Here is a 22,653-nt window from a genome sequence, read left to right as displayed (position 1 = left end):
CAAGTCAAATTCCTTCACAAATTCTCAGGAGCAGCCACTGCTCCATGAGCGCCTGAAGGATATGAATGATTAACATGCTGGTACTGGCCCTGGAATCAATGAGAGCATTGATCCAACAGAAACCATCAATGTCAGTGCCTTTATTGTGTGTATTTTTCCAGTGGTACATGAAAGAGAGAGGCTGCACAGAATCTCTGTGAACAATCTTCCATCATGGCCACATTTTCTTTGCCTCCAGGAAAACGGGGAATGACAGGAATTCAGGGCCTAACTGAATTCATTCAGCACTTCCTGAGTCTGCAGTAAAACATGTGACTGTAAGAAGCGGAGTCATGTCCATGTTAATCTCATGGAGGACAGACAAGGGCAGCCTGAGCATCCACCAGCACATTCTGGCACATAGCTGTAGCCCAAACCTCCATGCACAGTCTCCCCCAGTTCCTGGCTGCAGCCCTGACCTCCAACTGCTACAACTGATTCTGGTGAACAGATGCAGACTGAACCTCCACATACAGCCACTTCCAGCTCCTGCCTCAAGCCTCCTCCAGCTAACTGCAGCACCAGCATCTACTGTTGTGCTGCCATCCTCCACCTGGTAGCGCATTTTCAGCTTCTCAGAAAAACAGATGACAGCAGTCATCTATGGGAAAATGCACCAAATTAACATTGTGGACCCAATTTTCATGGCAATGCAAAGACCAGTTTGTTTCCTGACCCTGAAATTCACTTTGCATTTGTGTGTTGTATTTTGGTGGACAGTGGTGCACAGCTGGGAGGAGATGTGCAAACGGGTGGGAGGAGCATTCTGCATCCAACTGAAGATGGACGTCTCAGAACCACATCCATTTCTGGTGCAGCGTCAATCTGCTGCCTCTTTGCGTCAGATTGCTGCGTTCAATTAAATGACCTCATCAATATTTTCTTTATGATAATAAAATCCCTTGCCATCTGCCTCTGGCTGCAGATTTGAGGGCTTGTGTGTTTTGCGTCGTGCTTTTCTGCACCATCTAGACAACAACATGATGTCCTGGAGAAGCGTCTTTTCATTTGTTGAGCTGTTGTTGACATGCTTCACTGTGATTGGCACAGCTGAGTCACAGCGATGGGACCTCACTCAGCCCTTTGTCACTGCTGCACCTACATGAACCTAAACAGCAGGAGCACCTGGAGACGCCCACACAGTCTGTGCACCAAACAGCCACCAGCTTGTGGTTATGTGGCTGAAATAAAGGCCACAAAAAGACAACAGACACAAAACAACTACAAAAAGATAGTAAACTCCCACAAAGATGACCACACAGAGACATAAAGTGAACACAAAATGACTCCTACGTAGACAGGACAGGGGGCCTTGAACATGCCTGTGTCTCGTAATCCACCCAGGAGCACGGCTCTACACCACAGCCTGTGGCATGGTGTGGCCAACAGGGAAGCTCCTCCGCTCCTGGCCAGCAGGAGTTTATTGGCACCTTTGAACAATCATGTGTAATGATTTTTAAAAAGATGTGGTGGACTATATATTAGAACCAGGTCTGAGGAACCTTGTCCATCCTGCTGCAGCAGCTTTACATCAGTGAGGGGTTCTTGGAGGATGAGATGGAGCCAGGGGTGACCACACCTCAGTGTATGCTCAGTGGGGTCTAACGTCCTCCCCAACCCAAAGGACATGTACCAGTGTCAGACAGGAGCTGCCTGATGTGTGTTATATATGCCGAAAAAAGTCAAGTCAGTTTTATTTGTAGCATCAGATCACAGCAGAAGTTCCCTCAGGGCACTTTTCATACAGAGCAGCTCCAGACCGCACTCTTTATAATATCACTTACAGGAACCAACGCTTCCCACCCTGAGCAGCACTTGGCAAAAGTGGCAAAGAAAAACCTAGAGCAGAACCTGGCTCAGGGTGGGCGGCCGTCTGCCTCGACCAGTCGGCTTGAGGGAGGGAGAGAGAGAGCGAGAGAGAGAGAGCAGGAGGAGGGAGCACAAATGTCCATATTTACATTCAGCAAGTTACATTAATTCTGGACTAATTTTGTACTGAAAAGGTTTTAAAGATCTCAGGAAGACAAATGAATGAGTTAAATGTGATAGTTGATGTCTTTCCATCTCTGACCCACAGTCTGACTCTGGCTGGTGCTCCTCCATGGGGGTGGGGGGGTGGGGGGGGGGGGCTCATTAAAAGCCATGTTTTTCTGCAAGACATCGTTTTTACAGTGAAGTTTTTCCTCTGTGTTTGTCTTTGGTCGGTATCTAACAGTTGGCTCTGAGGCAGCAGTTAGAGTTCTGCTTCCAGCAGACAGGTTTGGCATCAGGTCAACTCCAGTCGAGTCCAACTGCAAAGGATCATTTTCAGTGTTTTGCAGCTCTTAAATACCCTATCACCTCACCCCATGTGACCAATATGTTTCCATGACTTTTACTGATGCACGTGCCTGCGTGTCCGTGAGAGCGTGAGCGACATGATTTGCACTAAATAAATGACCTAATTTCTAGACTTGTGTGTGAACAGTGGGTACTATGTGTGTGTCTTTATTTCTGTAGACTGTCACAGTCCTGCTGCACCTGACCGCGTCCAGTTTTAAAAACTACTTGTTTATGAACTCATGATACTCTGCTGAGGTGAACATATTCTGTATATTTGCGGTTCCATCTGCTCAGACAACGATATTTTTGGCCGAGGCCCACACTCAAGACCTCAGCTCCTCAGAAGTAAAAAGCCTGATGTGCATCTGACTGACTCTGACTTACTGTATGTGAAATGTACAATTTCATCTTTACAGTACTATACAGTACATATAGCATCAGCAGCAGGAATATGGTTGTTGCATCTGCATCTCAGAGATGCACACGTATGAAATCAAGGGTCCTTTTTTGTTTCTGTTTTCTTGTGATTTTACTTTTGCTATGGCCTTTGAAATAGAAAATAAAAATCTAACTGCTTTTAAATTTAGCTCAACACTTTTTGACAATGAAAAAGAAAAACACCTTGTATTTCACTTTTAATCTTTGTAGGCTATTTTAAAATGAAAATCAAATGACCAAAACATACAATCATAACACATTGTTGGTTTCACGGGATTTTTTAACATGAACAAAAAGATTCACCCACCTTCAAAAACACCTGACTTAGGTGACAAGTCAGGTGTCATGACTTCCATTATTTCAGTTGGTAGTGGTGCAAAGAGTATCAGTGTAAACAAATTTACAATTTACTTTTGGGCCCCCTAAAGGATCTGGGGCCCTTGGACAGTGACCCACTTGCCTCCAGTCTTTGATGTGGTTTGTGGCGCAGAGGAGAAAAATGCAGAGGAAATTATGTTTGCCTTACATATGTTCCTTCCTCCAAAACCACAAATGTAGAGTGTTATGAGACACTGGGTCGCTCTCACTGGACGGTTCAGGCCTCAGTTTAATTCACACTGACTGGGATCTCCCTCAGCCACACGGCTGTGTCTGCTGGTGTGAGAGGTGAGGAGCATGACGCACGTAGTCCAGAGGAGTGATGCTGCTGCGTGGACGGTTCCATCGTTTTACAAACACGAGATGAAGCCGAGACATGAACCATATCTGGGGAAATTAAACGTCAGTGTTTGTTTTGGTCTCTGTAAACAGCAAAGCCTCATTCGACGTCCTCACTCCACCGCCGCACCAATATTATGCAGTCGTGTGGCCGTGCGTAAAATGGTTCGCTCTGCCTGCAGCTCGCTGTCTATAAGCTGCTGCAAAGCTCTCTAAGTCGCTCACTTTTATCTCTGACTCACGACAAAGATGAGCTACGGAGACCGCTACACCTCGTCATCCTACCGGAAGATTTTCGGGGATTCTCCCAGGTTCCCCGTCTCCTCCGGTCGCATGAGCGGCACCTCCTCTCGGTTCTCCTCTGGGTTCAGGTCCATGGCTGCGTCCCGCAACAGCGCGTCCTCCCTCAGCTTGTACCGACGGGTGGGACGGTCCTCCAGCTCCTTCTCTCCGGTGCCCAGCGACTCTCTGGACTTGACCCAGACCTCCGTTGTCAACAATGAATTCAAAGTCATCAGAACTAACGAGAAGGAGCAGCTGCAGGTAGGTGTTCAGGGCCGACACACTGATGAACTCATGCAGAGATTTATTCAAAAGTATTTAAAAAATGTAAACTTCCATGTTGGATATGCCTTGTAGGCATTAATCCATGAAGTAGCATTAACGGGTACAACATGAACATGAACGTGAACTCAGCCTATAGTGAATAAAATAACCAGATTCAACTGCTTCAAACAGGAGATTTGCGTTTACATAACACTTCCCAAAACAGCTCCACATTTCATGATCAATTAGCTTCAGTTCTGGTGTCTCAGTATAAGGTGCTAGCATTTTCCTATAGGTATAAATCAGTTCATATTAGCTGAAAACTATATAACACAAACAATATATATATATATATATATATATATATAGAGAGAGAGAGAGAGAGAGAGAGAGAGAGAGAGAGAGAGCGAGACATATTTACCATAATAAAACACCAGTTATTGTTTATTTACTTACAACTGGCCTTTTGACAACTTCCTTAACTATTATTTAATCTGATGCTCCCCTTTTTTACTGCCCTCACATCCCCATTATAAACACTGTAGTCTAATGGTAGATGCCATACCAAGCTTTTATTAAATCACACCAGTAACTGACAAAACAATCTCAACTCATGAGCGACTGACTCTGTTCTTGACCTTTTGATCATATGGCAGCAGATGGCATTGCTCTGTTGGAAGTTCAAATTTTCCATAATTCTGAGGGTTTTTAAGATTCTCATCTGCTGACAGGACAGCATCTACTGTGTAACACAGTCGAATGCTCCAGAACCCAAAGATATTTTTAGTTTACTATCACACAAGACTGAGAAAAGAGACAAATTCTCACAATTAAGAGGCAGGAACCATTCAATTTTTGGCATGGACGTTGCTTGAAAAATGATTTTAACAATTTCAACTCTATTCCAGAATAAGCAAGTAAGTAGACCCTTGAGTTGAGGTTGTTTTGGTAACTCCTGTCTTCAAGGTTAATAAAGAACTGTGTTGGTGTCATTGTAGGTCTGTGTTCAAGACACACAACCATACAATGTCCCTGGTGCCACTCTCCTCCCAGGATCTGTGTTGCCTCTCTACTGTCCATACCTGAATGAAGGAAAAATGAACCAAAAAAGAATGAACACATGTCAAGTTTAACACAGTCCATTCGTTCATTCAGGACCAAGGTTCTCTCTACTACTCTGCTGATCCCCTAATATCTGACTTGGGTGCATTATGTCCTGAGAAACCAAATGGCAGGAAGACATGTGTGTGTTTTTAGTGTCCGTGCACGGTGCCGTCAGCTATATTTGATGTTTCACACCAAAGAGATGAGAGAGGTGAAGAAGATCAGATGTTGGTGTGAGCCATCTGTCTGCTGCTAATGGTTCAGATTAACTCCGCAGGTTTGATTTCCCACTTTAGAAACCTGCCCACAATCATCTCAACAGACAGAGAAATCATCAATGCACTACTCAGTCGTAACTGTTCTCTAACATGTTAGCTATATTGACTTTTTAAGGTGGTAATATGTCAATGTTGTGTTTATAGATTGTTCTGCTGCCCTCAAGTGGTTAAAAAACCAATTAATGCAACTTTAAGTTTATCTACTGCAGCTTTAATACATTATCATTTATTCATGGATAAGCTATTAAACTAACTGGATTTGTACATTTGGATGGCAAATGATAGTGCCTGGTATTGACTGATGTAAGATATTGTGCGTGCATCCTGTAGGGTCTGAACGACCGCTTCGCCATGTTCATCGACAAAGTGCGGAACCTGGAGCAGCAGAACAAAGTGCTGGAGTCGGAGCTGGTGACCCTGCGGCAGAAGCAAAGTGAGCCGTCCCGCATCGCTCACCTCTACCAGCAGGAGATGAGGGAGCTGCGGTCCCAGCTGGAGGAGCTGAGCAGGGACAAGAACCGCCTGCTGATCGAGAGGAACAACATGGAGGACGAGCTGCAGGTAAAACCTCTGGGTAGTTCTGGAAAGGATGAGGAGTTTTCTTTGTTCTATTATGTTTTTATTTGCTGCATCCTGTATTTAAAACCTGTTTTATTTATTTTTTTTTACCTTTTCTTATCTTTTCTCATTTCTCAAATCAAAAAGGGAGCTGTGAATTTAGTGTGCAGGAACTCTTTGTATTGTATTTCACATCTTACTTGCCCATTAACTCACCTCTCTCGTTATCTCATCTCCGAACTCTCCCTTCCTTTCACATTTCAGAAGCTGAATGTAAAGTATGATGAGGAGGTGAGGGCACGGGAGGAAGCTGAACAGACCTTGAAGTCTTTCAGGAAGGACGTGGACGATGCTGCAGCTGTTCGCCTGGACCTGGAGCGCCGGTTGGAGTCGCTGATGGATGAAATCACCTTCCTGAAGAAGGTCCATGACGAGGAGATCCAGGAGCTGAGCAGCTTGATGGAGGCTCAGCAGGTCTCCGTGGAGCTTGAGCTCGCCAAACCGGACCTCACCTCGGCTCTGAAGGAGATCCGCAACCAGTACGAGTCCATCGCCTCCAAAAACCTGCAGTCGGCCGAGGAGTGGTACAAGAGCAAGTTCGCCAGCCTCAGCGAGCAGGCGACCAAGAGCAACGAGGCCATGAGGGCCAGCAGGGAGGAGATCAATGAGTTCAGGAGGCAGCTGCAGTCCAAGACCATCGAGATGGAGACCCTGAGGGGCACCAGCGAGTCTCTGGAGAGGCAGATCACAGAGATGGAGGATGCACACAACACTGAAGTCACAGCCCTGCAGGCAAGAAAACATAGTCATTGTAAAGTACAGTGAGCTTCTTCTCCTGACAGTGTAAGTGTTGGTCAAGGTACTGGGAAAATGTAGAGAGCTAGGCTAATAGTATCTTATAATACTACCATGGATGTATTATAAGATCTTATAATTATTATGAGATTAAGATATCTTCTTATATAAGATATATATATCTATATATCTATATATATAGATATATATAGATATATAGATATATAGATATAGATATAGATATATAGATATATAGATATAGATATAGATATATAGATATATAGATATATAAGATATATAGATATATAAGATATATGGATATAGATATATAGATATATAAGATATATCTTATAAGATTATAAGGTCTTATAATACATCCATGGCCAGGCGAGCAACTCGTATTGCACTGAATGGGTGCCATTTTTAGATCCGGCGTCCAGGTCTTATAATACCTCCATGTCTCCTACGCCCAGAGAAATGTGGCAAGCTCAGCTACACCAACAAGGCAACGGTGGTTTACTGCTCCAGAAGCAGATTTTTTTTTCTTTTTTTTTTTTTCTGAACCAACTTCCTGCCAAGTCAGTGCCATCAGAGTGATCAGTGTAACTGTCAAACAGATACACAGGTAGAAACATCTTCAGTTCAGCTGTTTATTATACAATAACCTGCGATTGTTGATCTCACTGCTCCAACACCAGTTTGGCAACAAAAACTAAACTAAACCAAAAACATGCTCCACATAATAACAAAATACAGCTGCTAAAAGTGTATGAATGTGTGTGTGCATGTGTGTGTGTGTGGCCTTGTTTTTCTGTATTTGTGGAGTCCGACGGTATTTGTGTGAACTGAAATGTTTAAATGGCTGTTTGAGGATTAATATTTGGTTTCAGGGTAAGGAGCTAGGGAATGCCAGGATGTGTATATGTCTGTGTATATATCTGTGTGTGTGTGTGTGTGCGTGTGTGTGTGTTACAGCTTCCCTCTGCCATCTTTCCATCAAGCAAACTCAAGCTTGTATCTGTACTTTCTTACTCCCTTGTTGTAGCCATCAGCCTCTGGCACATGATGTCACCGTCATGCAGAAGTGTGTCTCTGGCTACACATATACATTAGTTTTGTTCCAGAGTGCAGCAGAAAGAGCCACTGTGAGCTTTAGCTTCTGATCACTACTTGATTAATAAAAGAGCGTCACTGCTGTAAAGCTTTTTGATCCACGAGGCTACTGAGAAATGTAGTTAAACTAGTAACGCCATTACTTATAGAAATGCTACTGCCCAACACTGTACAACTGCTTCATGTCACACAACTAACTCTCACGACAATGACTGTCTCATGACGTTTTCTCTGTTGTCCTACAGTTATTACCAGATTAAATGGTTCTTTCCAAGAAACATCTTTATCATTAGTTATATATTATTTGCTCAGACTAAAAGACAATAAAGCCTTGGAGAAAAAAAAGACAGTCATGTGCTGTCAGGTCTCAGTCCCCTGCTGCAGCTCTCCTGCTACAGTCTGCAGCTCTGTGCAGTAATAGGATTGGAAGTGAGCAGATCTCACAGTCAAGTTCGTCATGAAGTATGTCACCACTTGAATAAAGCTGTTAACTAATTGCACACAGCAGGAAGTCCCCAACTTTTATATGTCAGGAAGTGAGGAAAGGAATCCATCAGACCAGCGATCTTATTATTGAAACCAATCAATGTGCACCCTCTGATTTAAATTCTCCTGCTAACCTGAAAGAAAATTGCATGAAAAGCTGCTCATTAAATAACTGCTGGGTCTCAAAAATGAGCCAGGAGAAACACTGGAATGACTCATACCTGCACTGTAGCACAATAGCATAATAATTCAACACTTAGTGCTCTGATTATTTTATTCATTCATTTATTTTTTTTACATGAATATTCTAATACTTGTTAATTGATTAATCAATTCAGATGAATGGTTTGCCTCTTAATTGATCAAAGCACGTATTCACTTTCTCAGCTAACAATAGATGAAGATCAATACCACTCTCTATGCTGTATGCTAAATAATGAAGCTACAGAGAGGAGACAGTTACCTTATCTTAGCTTAGCTTAGCTTAGCTTAGCTTAGCATGAAGGCTGGAAATGGGGGGAAACAGCTAGCCTGACTCTGTTCAAGGTTTAAAAAAAATCTACCTACTAGAACCTCTTAGCTTCTCTATCTGCACAGTGGCTTCACAACTAATGACTTCCTGTCTTTATGCTAGGCTAAGCTAACTGACTGCTGGCTGTAGTTAGATAAGAACAAAGACACTCTAACATAACGCCTTACAAGCAGCGGCAGCGGTATGAAATGGTATACACTTCCTGTCTCCTAAGTGGGCGTGGCTTGTTCATGTAAAAACATCACAACAATACAATAGTAGACACAGTTTGAATTTGCCGCTCATTTTTATCCACTAGCTTAATATGTGATCAGTCCACTACAAGATCATATCAGTCTAATAATGAACTCTGTTTTCCCTCCAAAAACAGTTAAATGACAATAATAATTTTATTAAGCAAAGAAATACACGTTTTATTTCACATATAAGTCCTTCTAAACTTCTGTGGTTGGAAAGTGGCGACTGCAGAACTGCAGCAGTGAAACCAGAACCGACAGAGAGAAGACATCTGTGTTGCTGAGACAGAGACAGGTCGAAGAAGAAGAAGAATTTATTATTATTATCTATTATTATTAGTTCTGTCAGCAAGAGAGTAAATAAACACTTTCCCAAAATGTGAATTATTCCTTTAGCAGCAAATGGGAGAAACAGGAAATTCACATAAAAAAAAAAAACACTGAGGCCAACCACTAAAATGTGATAAAACATGTAAAATTGGAGGAAATTAGAATTAAATGTGTCTGTAATAAAAACCTGTTAAGTTATGGCTCCCCAGTTCAGTGATACAGGTTCAAGGTCTGAAGTCAAGACACTCAGTGTGTGGTAGTCACTTTAACAGCCTCTGTAACTTACTGAAACTCTTCTTAGTGAATTAACCCTGCATGTCTATTAGATTAACCTCCGAACTGCTAAATCGGATACAGGAAGTCCATCTGCTCTCACTGGCTTCTTAGAGAAGGTAAAGCTCTGACAGGTTATTTTATTCCTCCACAGGAAAAAGGAAATTACGCCACAGAGAAACCAGCTGTGTGTAGATCACTAACAGTCTATATATATATATATATATGTATAGAATCGGTAAGTGGATGTATTAAGAAAACTATGTTAGACACGATTCCTTCCTTATCTCCAATGTAACAGGACACTATTGGCCACCTGGATACTGAGCTGAGGAACCTGAAGGGTGAGATGGCCCAGCACCTGAGAGAGTACCAGGACCTGCTCAATGTCAAGATGGCCCTGGACATAGAGATCGCTGCCTACAGGTGCTGACTGGATTAAAGGGCAAACCTAACAAAAGATTCTTATTTCCTGACTCATTTAAAGTCTTTTAAGCATTGTGAGGTATATTAAGTCTGTATGACATTTGTTTCTTTTGGTCCTATAAGGAAACTGCTGGAGGGGGAGGAGACTCATTTTAATTCAGGGATGTCTTTCGGGACTGCCAGTTACAGCTACCAGCCTCGAGGCTCAGTCAGCTCCTCCAGGAGCAGCCAGAGGGAGAAAGAAGGAGCCAAGAAGGAAAGCTTCAAGGAGATGAGTGAGGATAAAGATGAGGCAGACATCAACTCCAACTGAAGACATGCAGACAGGGCTATCTGGAAAGATACTATATGTATAGTGAGTTCATAGTGACATACTGTTTGTTAAGGATATTAATTAAGTGTTTTGCAGTTAGAGCTGAAATTCAGTATTTTGGTGATAATATCTTGTAGTAAAAAGGTCTCAGTATTTACATGATCTCTGGACTCAAAAACAATCACACTTTGGTTTGTCACTATTATTAAATTGAAAAGTTTCAACATTAAACAAAGTAAGCCAACCTGTAAATCAAGACCAAATGTACTGCACAATAACATGTGACCAAGTACTGACTGTTCCTGGATGAATTCCTATTTTGCTGCTGTGTAAAACTGCACTGACACCTGTGTTCCAGGTGATAATAAAATCCCAGACAGAGACTTTCTCAGGAGGAAGACACAAATGTTATTGTAGGTCCACTTCTCTGTTGTTGTCAGTTTAAAGCACTTTGGGCACTGTGTTTGGAAGATGACAGTGTCTGCTGGCATTTTGTTTTATGAAATATAAAGTGTAGATCTTATCCCTCCCGACACAATCAGTGTTGCAGATACTGTAAGTTCAGTAGTAAAAATATTCAAGGCATCAAACAGTACATGCAGTCAGTCTAACTGTCCAACGTGTACATCTACTGGAAATTTCAATTGCACTGAATGATGCAACAAATAAAACAACATGACTGACAAACTGCTCTCTGTGCTTTTATATCCAAGTCTGCATATTCACAAACACAGGAAGATGTTCATTCACTCTACCCACAGTCTGTTTTCCTGACTTCTGCACCCAATTCTTATGATCTGCTAAATCCTGAGTGGGTCACTAACCAAATCTACAGAGTGGTAGGAGAAACTCAGTCACATATCAGCTATAAAGTGAAGAATTCATTCAGCATTGCAAGTCATCAAACAACTCAATGATAAACGCTGGTAGACTTTTATCAAGGGAAGTCAATCAAATGGCCACAAAGTGACAGAAAACAACCACAAATACCTTGGAGGGGTTGGGGGTCATTTAGCATGTCTGTGTCCAGTGATTAAAATATTCAGCTGTTTATTTAGCATTTATTAAAGTTCCCATATTTTACACTTTTCCTGTGTTTTATTTGAAGTGTTGATATCCATAAGATATATTTGTGGTTTTAAGAACCAAAAACCATCTCAGTGCAGTTTTACATCTCCTCTCTCAGGCTTCTCTCTGGAGCTCTAGTATTAGGTCAGAAGAGAGACTCCGAGCCTCTCTTCTGATTGGCTGACTGTTTTCTGAGTGATCAAATTAAAATATAGCAGATTTCAGGTAAACACTCAGAGAAACCAAATCCTACAAGGTTGGATGGTGGGTCCAGGTGGGTGGGGCTTGGGTCATGGCTGAGAGCAGTGACTGCTTTGTTGTGACATCACAAAGTTCCAGAAGTCCTGACGGCTGGTTTTAAGGCTCAGTTTCTGAATACAGGCTGTGTGCATTTCTCTGTGGACTGAGGCTTTGATACTTTCACAGTATTAATATGGAACCTAGACCTGCTTTATAATCAGAAACACATGGACATCTACCTTTAGACAATATGGGACCTTTAAATAAACAATGTAACTATTAATAATGGACACATCATTACTACCAAGCATCAGGGCTTTGAATTTAAATTTGAGTCTTAACACATTTTTATTCTTTTCCCAAATGTGCCCCCAGCCCCCCTTATTCCAAAGTTTCCAACCCCACCCCTGCAAAACAGGAAACATGGCTGAATTAGGAAACACTTCTCAGTTGTGCATTTATTTATTAATTCAAACTGACAAAACAAGTAGGAAAACAATTTTCAACAAACCCTACCACAAGACTTCCTGATACAAACACCCTTTAAATAACTGTTTTTGTCTCTGATGAGTTAAAGCTAAGAAAGTTAATATTTATCATATCAGTCGTATTAAATTACATCAGCAGACACTCTCTATATAAATGTTAATAGCCCTTAAATTAAGTGTGTAGATCATCAAAAAGCAAGCTGGAATTAAAGATACCATGTAGATCTAAGCTCTCTCTCTCTCAGCACACGTACGCACGCGCACGCGCACGCGCACGCGCACACGCACACACACACACACACACACACCTTTGGTAGTGGTAGTCATTTTGTTTCAAGCCCTTTAAATCAGAGGCATTTATCTGAAATCACAGTCAACCCCTGAAATGATAAATACAAAGACAATGAGGCAACGATACTTAAACTAGACTGATGAAGCTCATGTTGCCTTCACAGACATTTTCAAACACACTAACAGTAAAGTCCAGTTTAAGGAACAACAGAAGTCACATTCTTGTGTGGAGTGGACACACACAGATCATGGCAGTATAAACAGGACATTTCCACTCATCAGGTAAAATTCGTTTTTACACGCTGGCACTTCGGTAAATCAAATCTATGTACCTGTCGTCTTCAGAGTTGAACATTTGATGCTACAGTGTGAAATCTTACCAAGTTTAGAGCTCTTGGACGTCATCTATCAACACATCCAAGACAGTCAGGAAGCAGTTTTAATGCAAATGTAGACAGTTTACTCCACACATGAGTCTGATGAAGAGAGTCAAAGTCTAAAAGGACAGTTCATCCCCTCAGGAAGTAACTCAGTGCTCAAGACTCGGAGGGCAGGACCAGGCCAAAGTGCAGCACCAACAGACCGTCCTGGAGCAAAAAGGAAACAGGACCAACAGGATCAGTGTTCCTGGCTTTCTATGAAATTTCCATTATGATTGTTTCTGTGTGTGACTGTGGCTCTCACCTGCACCGCCTCTTCGCCCACAGAGTTCTGTATGTCTTTGAGTGACTGGTAGTGATCGAGGAGGTGATCTCCACACACCACATCCACCTGCAGGACACACACAAACACTTCAATCAGAAAGTCCACTTTAACCTTCTGATGGGACAAATTGTGAGAGCTTGAGAATTTCAGACTGGATTACATCTACAGTGCCCACTGCCACATCAGAAATACAGGGAAACATTTAACTGACCACTGAACACACAGGAAATGACTCGGATATTTATGATAAACTGGATGGAGATGAAAATTCAACAGCCACTAGTCAATTACAATTATAATGAAAGTGTTATAGCAATGCATGAATTTAAAGGTAAGAGTTATATAACTGTTGTGACCTCTGCTACAATGAATAGTGCCCCATGGTTCTCCAGGTTTGTCCAGACAGGACAGCACCATGAGGCACCGAAGACAGGACATCAGTGTAAGCTGCTAATCCTCATCCACGTGTTACTAAATACAAAATACTCCAACTCCGGAACTGTCTCTGTCAAACTGATCTCCATTTCTATTTGTCTGTGCCCTGAGGAAAGGAGAAAACTGCTGCTCCTGATATTAATAGTTGTGATCATCACCTCCTCTTCAGCTGTCAGACAGACATGTGGTATCACTGCACTACTAATTTGATTGTAATCAGATTATGGTCGTCCTCACTAAGTGTCCGCTGTCCTTTAGATGTTGGCGGCATGCTGAGTTTTGACCTGAGTGGTTCTATGTTGGGCTCCCTTTGTATTCAGCAGTTTTGTCTCCCCACTGTCCACGTGTGTATTTATGTTTGTTCTCATTTTCCCACAAATAAACCCCTTCTCCACCACCAAGATTAGAGAGTATGAGCGGGTTTTTTTAAACGCAGGTAACCCTGCTAATAAAAGCCGATTGACCCCATTCCGCTGCCAGTCAAGTTTGCCTTTCTGTTCGGACTGAGGATGCACACAACTGCAAGGAGCGAGGTCATCACATGCACTTAGAGCACACACACAGTCGCGGTGTTTCTGGTTTAACAGCACCTGCACAGGTGACAGGTCTGTCTACAGTCACTGCTCCAAAAGACGTTACAGAGGCGAACGGGTGAAAATTAACCAGCGTTGTTTTTACATCAATGCTGATTGGAGCCGGAGCTCATAAATACTTGCGTCTACTGCAGAGCCATTTGACCATAGTGTGAATGCTGATTAAACCCTTTTCCATTACCAGAAAAAGCCAGATGTTAGAGAGTGTTAGCTGGTTTTTTGACCAGTGGAAAAGGGGCTTTAGACACTTTCTGTTTCCATCTCTGTCTCACTTTCTCTCAGTTAAAAAACTTTTGAACATTAGAGTCACTGAGTTTATGACTCGTAGCAACACCAGTTCACCAGCCTCCAACCACATCTAACGCTGGTCAGGAGGATCATGAGGGAGGGTCAGCTGACACATGTTAACCCTTACAGGTTGTAATGTCTGACATCATGCTGCATCCCTCAATAAGATCATGACAATGTCCAGAGCTGCTATAATTTACTAACAAACTAGTAAAGGAGTTAATCAAATCAAATCCATCGCACACCTTCAGTTGTATCTCCAGTACACCCTGCTTGATTTCTCTGATGTTTTCAGCTATCCTGTCTTTATCAGGACGATACCTTAGTCCAACAAATAGTCATGTCACTAAAGATGAACCCTTTTGCTACCATACAAGGTACAATGATTACATTAATCTTAATTAATCTTTTCAAATACTTTTTAAAATCTGTCAAACTATTGCACCTCCTGTCTGTTGAGCAAAATAGTGACTTTGTCCATTTAAAATTGAATCTACAACACAATAATGTACAAAGAGTGAAGGGATCAGAGCACTTCTCAGAGGCACCGTACTAGTCTGATCCTGGTCACTGTGCACGCCTACGCTACACTGTAATGCCGACTGCCTTTTGCCGTCCCGCTTCCAAGTTTGTCTAAATCAACAACCAGGATCAGGACTGTGGTCATGTCACTTTGTTAACTGATTAGCTGTAAGCCCGGCAGACTCACCTGGCAGGTTGGACTAAGCTCCATCTTCCTCCTGATGAACAACTCCACGTGGCGGATAGTGGCCTCACCAGACACACGGACATACCGCCTCTCCAGTGGCTACACAGGAACAGGGTGGTCAGAAGAGTGATATTCATAAAAAACAACAGAGATAAAATCAGAGCTATGTCATTTAAAACTGTGTAAGCTTGAAAAAAATAAGGCAGCGTCACAACTTCACACCCTGAAGTTGGGTCTGTCATTACACAGCACATGTGTTTGGTCTACAAGCTTATTTAATCCACCACAATCATTCAAATCCTAATTTACTGTGTTTAAAATTTTTCACTTACATCTGAATTAACAGATTGTATCAAATAACAACTAACTCACAACACCTTTACAGAGGTTCCAGCCCATTCCAGCCCGCACACACAGATTATATGGTTCAACGGTCACTGACCTGCCCAACAGTAAACTGCTTCTTACAGCAAATAAGCAAATAGCTGCTGAATAAAGTATCAGCGGACCAGGGATAAATTGTCAGAAAAAAACGTACATTTAAAGTGCAAGTGAAGTTAATTTGAGAGACACAGTCCCTGATAAATAATGCAATGCAACATCCAACAGACTGTGTAATAACAGAATAACCTGAGCAGAGAAATCCTATTGGATAAGCAGACCAGGGTGCAGCTTTATCAAGTTATCATCCATTTTGTCCTCATACTTTCTGTTACAGTGTATTATTATAATCTAATAAAACCTCATTAATATTTAAGACTAAAGATTTAGGCCATTACCTTATAGTTGCTAATGCCTTCTTCAGCCCTGAAAACAAAACAAGAGTCAATTAAAGTACATTGTTTAGTACTGAGCGGGACAGCAGGACCATCTGGTGACATGTTTGAGTAACTGCATGGTAGTTTCATTCATCTTCTACAAACCGGTCTTTTCCTTTTACTGGAAGCAGAGGATGTGTTCGTCAGGAGCCAAACTCAGGTGAGTCTACAGTCTGATTTACATCTGCAGGCCAGGAGCAAAGCACCAGGCCGTGGGACAGGAATTTGTTACCTCTTTTATTTTGACTCCAACCAATGAGAGACAACAATAGACAGTGGTTGACTAATTGCTAATTACATAATTATTTACACCTGTGACAAATTAACAATAGATTAACAACAACAGATTAACAATGATGAACTAGCAGGTTTTGTTTCACGCTGGCTGTGATGGTCCTGACTTCACTTAGAGCCAGTGAATTTGTATTTTCTAATGGGACAAAGTACACAAGTACCCACAATATGAATGACACTTGGGCTTTTTTATGACAAAATGTAACCAGGTCATAGCAGTAAAAGTACAGGTGTACTTAAAAACAGCTGCTGATTATCAGTGGCAGCGTTCAAATTGCTGGTTTCCTGTGTGCTGACTCATTTACATGTCTTACTGCCAGCACAGCCATTGTTAGTGTTATTAGTTACACCTGTGGTTTTCCTACTACAAGTCCAATGACGGCTGAGAAAAAGCCTTGTTTTTTGCATTTCAGCATAATGCGAAAAGAAAAGAAAACCTTGTCTCAAAGTACTTGAGGCTGAACTTTCTCTGTATCATCCCGACCCAACATATGGATTAATACAAATGTAATCTACTTTGTCTTTTCATCTCAGTTGTGTCAGGCCTTTAAATTAAACATAAATGTCTTAGAGGCTGATCACCTTTTATAGCCAGTGTAGCTGTAATCAATCCTTACCCCACAAACTCCAGCAGCAGAGACACGTCCAGCTCAGGGGGGATGGTGAACACAGACTGGGGACTGTTGTCTTTTTTCTGCCTCTTCGACACAACAGGACCAGGAGAGGTGATGAGCACTGCAAAGAAGGAGAGAGTATTTTTCATATAGAGCAGGTCTAGATGAGATTCTTTACATTGTTTACAGAGACCCAACATTGCCCCCTGAGTGAGCAATTGGTGACAGCGGTAAGGAATTCAGATTCCAGATCAGATTCAGACAGGGTCAACATTCATACTTATAACTTCAGTGTCACACACAGTGTGGGAGGTTTGAGTGCTGAGTTTTACAGTTTTCTGCTTCGTTTCTGTACACACATGTTCACAGTCTCTTTGTGTGACCTAATCACTGATGATTTGTTCAGATTTTGCTCACAGTTACTTTTTTTTTTTACAGTCAATTACAATACAAATATTTTCTGAACACGGACAAACTTGAATTTCTCATGTAGATTCATTTTATAGGTTCACAAAGGTTGATTTACAACAATAAATCACTTTACAAATTCAAAATCTTCCTGACCATAATTTACTATTAGAAATTGTGCCCCTTCTATGAGGACCTTTGTTCTTTTGCTTACACTTCCTGTGCAGACACCACTGGATTATTTTCCCATATTATTTAGGAGCTTTTCTGCAGTATATGAAGTGACAGTGCAATTAATTCCACCAAGTACTTCAATAACCCACTTACTTTACTTTACTTTACACAGCTAACATCGGCCCAAACCTGTTTACATAAACATTTAATGCAGAACAGAATTACCTGGTTTTGGCACCTCCATCCCTCTCTCTTTGTAGAAGTTACACATTTGTTCTCGTTCCACTGAAGAAAAAAGAAAAAAAAAAACATCACTAATATTAAATACATCTAATGATATTTATTTATATATATATATATATATATATATATATATATATATATATATATATATATATATATATATATATATATATATATATATATAATAAATAATGGCACTATTTTTATTACAAAACAAACAGTAACTAATAGACTACACTGAAAATACAGGCCCCAAAGTGCAACTTCAGTGCAGAAAAACTGATACAAATGATGATGCCACAGCTTCCTTGGTTCTGACCCGGGTTGTGTCTAATGAAACATGGCTCCACATGGTGAGGAACACGTAAGGAGCCAGACTAAGATTTTGTTCAGATGTGAGAGAGTACAAGAGCATCAGCAGATGAACATAAACTGAAACACAGCTGCGGCAGTGGATAGGAGGTACAGGAAGAGCTGTTCTACCAATAACAGGAGGCCGTCCACAAAAAAATGACGCCAGACACGGTTCACTGTTTACACAACCTTGGATTAAAACAGACAGATAAGTGCTTCTGACTCAGCACAATGGTTGTCTGTGGAAGCTGGTGTTTCAGCGACTGATCAGACAGTGTGAAGGACACTGCAGGGAGGTTTAACTTTGAAAAGAAGCCTGAGGCAGGACATTCTCTAGTCAGATGAAACCAAAATAAATGTGTTGGGATCAGATGGAGTCCAGCGTGTTTGGTGTGACCCTGGCCAGGACACCACAGTGACTGCATGGTGCTGTTTTTCAAATTAATTGGCTTAAATTTTTTGGATGTGCTCTAAAAACATAAGTGTATTAAATGGACAGGACTTGCAAGTATTTAACACCTTCGTGATACTGACCATGGGTGTAATCATTTTTTTTTGTACATTGTACACATACTTACACTCCTCCAGGAAAGGAACCATTTTGTAAACAATGTCCTGCAGTTGTCTGTCAGGCCTGCAGGAAGCAAGACTGTTTTATTAGAGATCTGAGCAACAGCAGATTTCAAATTCAACATCATACATTTCAAACACTTTTTTTTTTATTTTCAGCTCAAAATTTCTGACTTCTAACAATAAACTTCACACAACAAAACTAATGCATTTCAATTTCCAGAACTATTCTTTCTTTAGTTTTCTCTCTGACTAACGTCAAACTGTCAAAAACATGGCTGAGAGCCATCTGGTCATTTAACAGGTACAGAAGGTGAAACAAATCACCAAATACATAAAGAGTGAGCGGACAGACCTGATGTTGTAAAGGGGCTGTGTCTGGTGGACAACAATGCTGCATGTTGGACACCTGTTGCTGTAGAAGAAGTGTTTCACGATGCAGCTTTTGCAAACTGGGAGAAGGTAAAGCACATCACATCATAAGTCACACAGTTGGGAGTCAGGACATCAAGTACGTTACATAACCAGACTTATGTGGAGTTCTGAGGCCGATATAGATTTATATTTGAAAGTTTTCATAATACTATGACTATATGTATATCAGCTGATATTTTATGTTAACATTTGATCATGATCCCTTAAATGTGTTTGTTAAACAACTGTGATCAAAACATTCAGTGAGTAGGATGTTTTGCAATAGAAAAAGAAACTTGTCATCTGCCTCTGCTGGACGAACTATGTAATGGAGACGCAGTTTAATTTAACACGTTTGACTTCATGATACTCAAATTTATTGTTAATTACTGGCAAATAAATATGCCAATACTTATTTATCAGCAAATAGTGTATGATACATTGGGTCAACTGGTTTATGAGCTGGTCTAATTAGCATGATTTTGTTTAACTCTGGTGTATGTGGACATCATGCCAGAGGATAAATGCATCCCAAGTTCAGACAAGGGAAGGGAAACAAGGGAAAGACAGTAGATTAGCTCATGCTGGTCTTTGTTCAGACCTTCAGATCGTACATCAGTCCTCATGTTGTCTGTCTCCTTACTGTATCCCAGAGAGTTAGATTAAAGTGCCCATTTTATGCTTTTTGGGTTTTTCCCTTTGCTTTAGAGCATTATATGCTTTTGTGCACATAAAAGATCTGCAAAGTTACAAAGCCTGACGTTGACATCAAACGGAGTTAGTCTCTCCCACAGAAAATACAGAAAATTAACAAATATTAGCAAAATGATCAATGGCAAAACACATTAAGAACTGATTTATGTTATTAGACTGGCTCTTTCAGAAAACACTGGTGGCAACAACCTGATTGTGTAGTAAGCATTAAAATGTCCACTGAATCACCGCATTTTCATATACATCACACAGATGTTTATGAGCTTCACTGACTGAATGTCTTATTTTACATTGCACTTTTCACAGCAGAAGCCTCTCTAAGGCTCACTGCAAACACATACCAAAGTAGGCAATGTTATCAAATTAACAGGCTTTATCTCATATGAGATAAATGTAGCTTTGCCTCAGCCCCACACTGTAATTTTGCAGTTTACAATGTCACAAGCCCCAAATCATATTTTAAAAATAAAATATGAGGCAATGGAACTTCCTGCAGTAACATATACAATCAGTATGTTTGTCAAACACATACATGATATCCATGGTTTATATTTTTCCAATCAATGTGTATGGTGGAGTAGTGGCATTAAAATGTGCCAGCAAATGTCAGCTTTTATGCCCCAGACCTCCTCTAATTAGCTACTCAATATCCTTGTGGACAGTCCAGGATTAACATCAGGACACAGGTGTTGTAACTTACATGTGTGCAGGCACTCTGTGATGGTGGTGGCATCGATGAGGAAGCCGCAGCACAGGGCGCAGCGGATGTATGGGAAGAACTGGTTGAGGGGGAGCTGGGGCTGTGGAGACGTAAACAAATCATAGTCAAGATTTACAGCTTTACACTGTCTATGCGCCTGCATTGACTTCGCCTGCCTCAAAAGCAATACTTTCTACAGTCAGGGTTACTTTCTCATAGTTTCGGTTCAGTAAACAGTCTTTGTTATGAATGGAGGAGAATAAGGACTAAACGCACCTCGTCCTCTGCATCGCTGTCTGATGTGTGCGCTGACCCTTCATGACTCCTGCGACCATATGGAGGCGATGACATTCCCGGCGGCTGCCCACAACACTTCAGCGAACTTCCCTTTCCTCTTTCAGTTACGAAAACAACACGACAAATTAAATACTGTACAACTTAGCTCCAAACGTCCAAGACATTTTTAGTTGCAGGTGTCTTCCAGTGAGTTAGCCTCGCCTGACTTCCTGATTAAGGTTAGCTTACTTACGATATACGAGACTAAAAATATAAACTTATGCACGTATAGCTAGCGCTTTAGCTCAGTTGACTAATCTGCCTGTGTTAAAATGTGAGAAGTCTTCGTGCTAATACCAAAAGTACAGTTCAACACGGAACAAAGTGACTTCTGCCTTCTCTTGGTTGCTTCTTCACTCACGTTAGCGACTCAATTTCCCTCGCTCGTCTTACGCGAGCGGCAACAACAATGTAACTTCCGGTCTGGCTCCTTCAGAATAAATGTGACATGACCAAGAAAAAATACATTTTATGTCTAAATCTAAATAAACCGATACTTTATCCTCAGATTGTCATTCAATTTGTAGCCTGTGTAAAATACAGGCCTTAAACCCCCAGATCTTCCAGATAAGAATAAAATAGAGAAATAAATAAAATATCGTTTAGCTCTATGGCGGATTGAATTTGACAGGTTTGTATAGAAGAATGAGGGGATTCAAGAGACCTGCTGCTGAACATATAAAAAACAAAAACATACTAAGTCAGTAATTATAAACTCGATTAACAATTTCCATACATTTATTTTGATGACACAATGACGTGTTTTCCGGGAGTAGCAACGCGTGGAAATTAAAGGTTCTACTTTCATTTTGCCAACAGGAGGCGCTCGAGGTATATGATAACATCAATGCGAGATTTACACAAAGTCACCTGCCTTTACTCCTGTATTTGATACTACTTTGTTAATTTGATTTATTTATGTTGGTGTTATAATGGGGAGATATTGCTTTGACTTATAGTTAGGCTAATATAGTGATTAACCCCTGAGATGCTTATGAGCGACCTCTGGTCACATTTTGTGTGTGAAATTTTTTCCCATGATAATAAAAAAAAATTGGAAAACACCATCTGTAGATACACCAAATACATTTATTTTCATTACGGAAGGACAAATCATGTGTATGCCACAATCCACCAATCATCTACATCATAAAGATGTTTCCCACAAGTGCAGCAATCCATAAGAATAACGTAAAAGTAAAAAACATAGGCTGTTTCCCACTGTGTATTACAAGATACTTCACTATGTCAAGGGGGCTCTGTATTGCAGCTTACATATTTTGGGCAGAGGCCCTGAGCAACCAAACAAAAAAGAATTATAATAATAATGCTATTATAATAAAGTCTATGTAGTAAAAGGATTTAGAGCTGCAAAGCCAATCCCCCTTTGTTCCTGTGGTATCATTATAGGAAGAACCACACTGAATTGGTGTTACATGTTGCAGTGGCATGCCCACCACAGTCGGGACATCCCCATGCATAGCATGTCATAGCAGCTCAGACATTCCTTCAGGACACAGGTACTCATAATTTACATCATATTAAACATGGAAGATGGGAAACCCATCATTATCTCAAGCATTACAGTTGGGTTTAATACTTCAGCTGATGAAACTAATCCTCTTGCATTGGCAATCCAAGTGCCCAAGTATGGTGACGACTATGTTTATGGCCAGGACAGCACAGTTTTC

The 22,653-nt window shown here is 41.1% G+C and overlaps 2 protein-coding genes across 2 annotated transcripts; one reads left to right on the top strand and one right to left on the bottom strand.

Moving 5' to 3' along the window:
- Nucleotides 1-3,531: 3,531 nt before the first annotated feature.
- inaa (internexin neuronal intermediate filament protein, alpha a) lies at nucleotides 3,532-11,193 on the top strand. Its single transcript, XM_071481432.1, has 5 exons — nucleotides 3,532-4,059; nucleotides 5,775-6,005; nucleotides 6,267-6,794; nucleotides 10,069-10,193; nucleotides 10,317-11,193. The coding sequence occupies exons 1-5, from the start codon at nucleotides 3,766-3,768 to the stop codon at nucleotides 10,504-10,506; spliced, it is 1,368 nt and encodes a 455-aa protein (XP_071337533.1). The 5' UTR covers nucleotides 3,532-3,765; the 3' UTR covers nucleotides 10,507-11,193.
- Nucleotides 11,194-12,257: 1,064 nt separating this feature from the next.
- pcgf6 (polycomb group ring finger 6) lies at nucleotides 12,258-21,410 on the bottom strand. Its single transcript, XM_071481431.1, has 11 exons — nucleotides 21,298-21,410; nucleotides 20,903-21,020; nucleotides 20,627-20,726; nucleotides 19,154-19,250; nucleotides 18,807-18,862; nucleotides 17,857-17,916; nucleotides 17,053-17,170; nucleotides 16,103-16,130; nucleotides 15,324-15,422; nucleotides 13,278-13,364; nucleotides 12,258-13,180 (listed from the first exon to the last, which is right to left on the bottom strand). Exons 2-11 carry the CDS (start codon nucleotides 20,975-20,977, stop codon nucleotides 13,130-13,132), a joined length of 771 nt encoding a protein of 256 aa, XP_071337532.1. The 5' UTR covers nucleotides 20,978-21,020; nucleotides 21,298-21,410; the 3' UTR covers nucleotides 12,258-13,129.
- Between the last annotated feature and the right edge of the window lie 1,243 nt (nucleotides 21,411-22,653).

Source organism: Trachinotus anak, unplaced genomic scaffold, assembly GCF_046630095.1.
Source record: "Trachinotus anak isolate AG129_WGS33_773 ecotype Australia unplaced genomic scaffold, CSIRO_AGI_Tana_v1 ptg000007l, whole genome shotgun sequence".
Lineage (NCBI taxonomy): Eukaryota > Metazoa > Chordata > Actinopteri > Carangiformes > Carangidae > Trachinotus > Trachinotus anak.
Note: the sequence above shows the minus strand (reverse complement) of the source record. Positions and strands in the feature narration are given on the sequence as shown.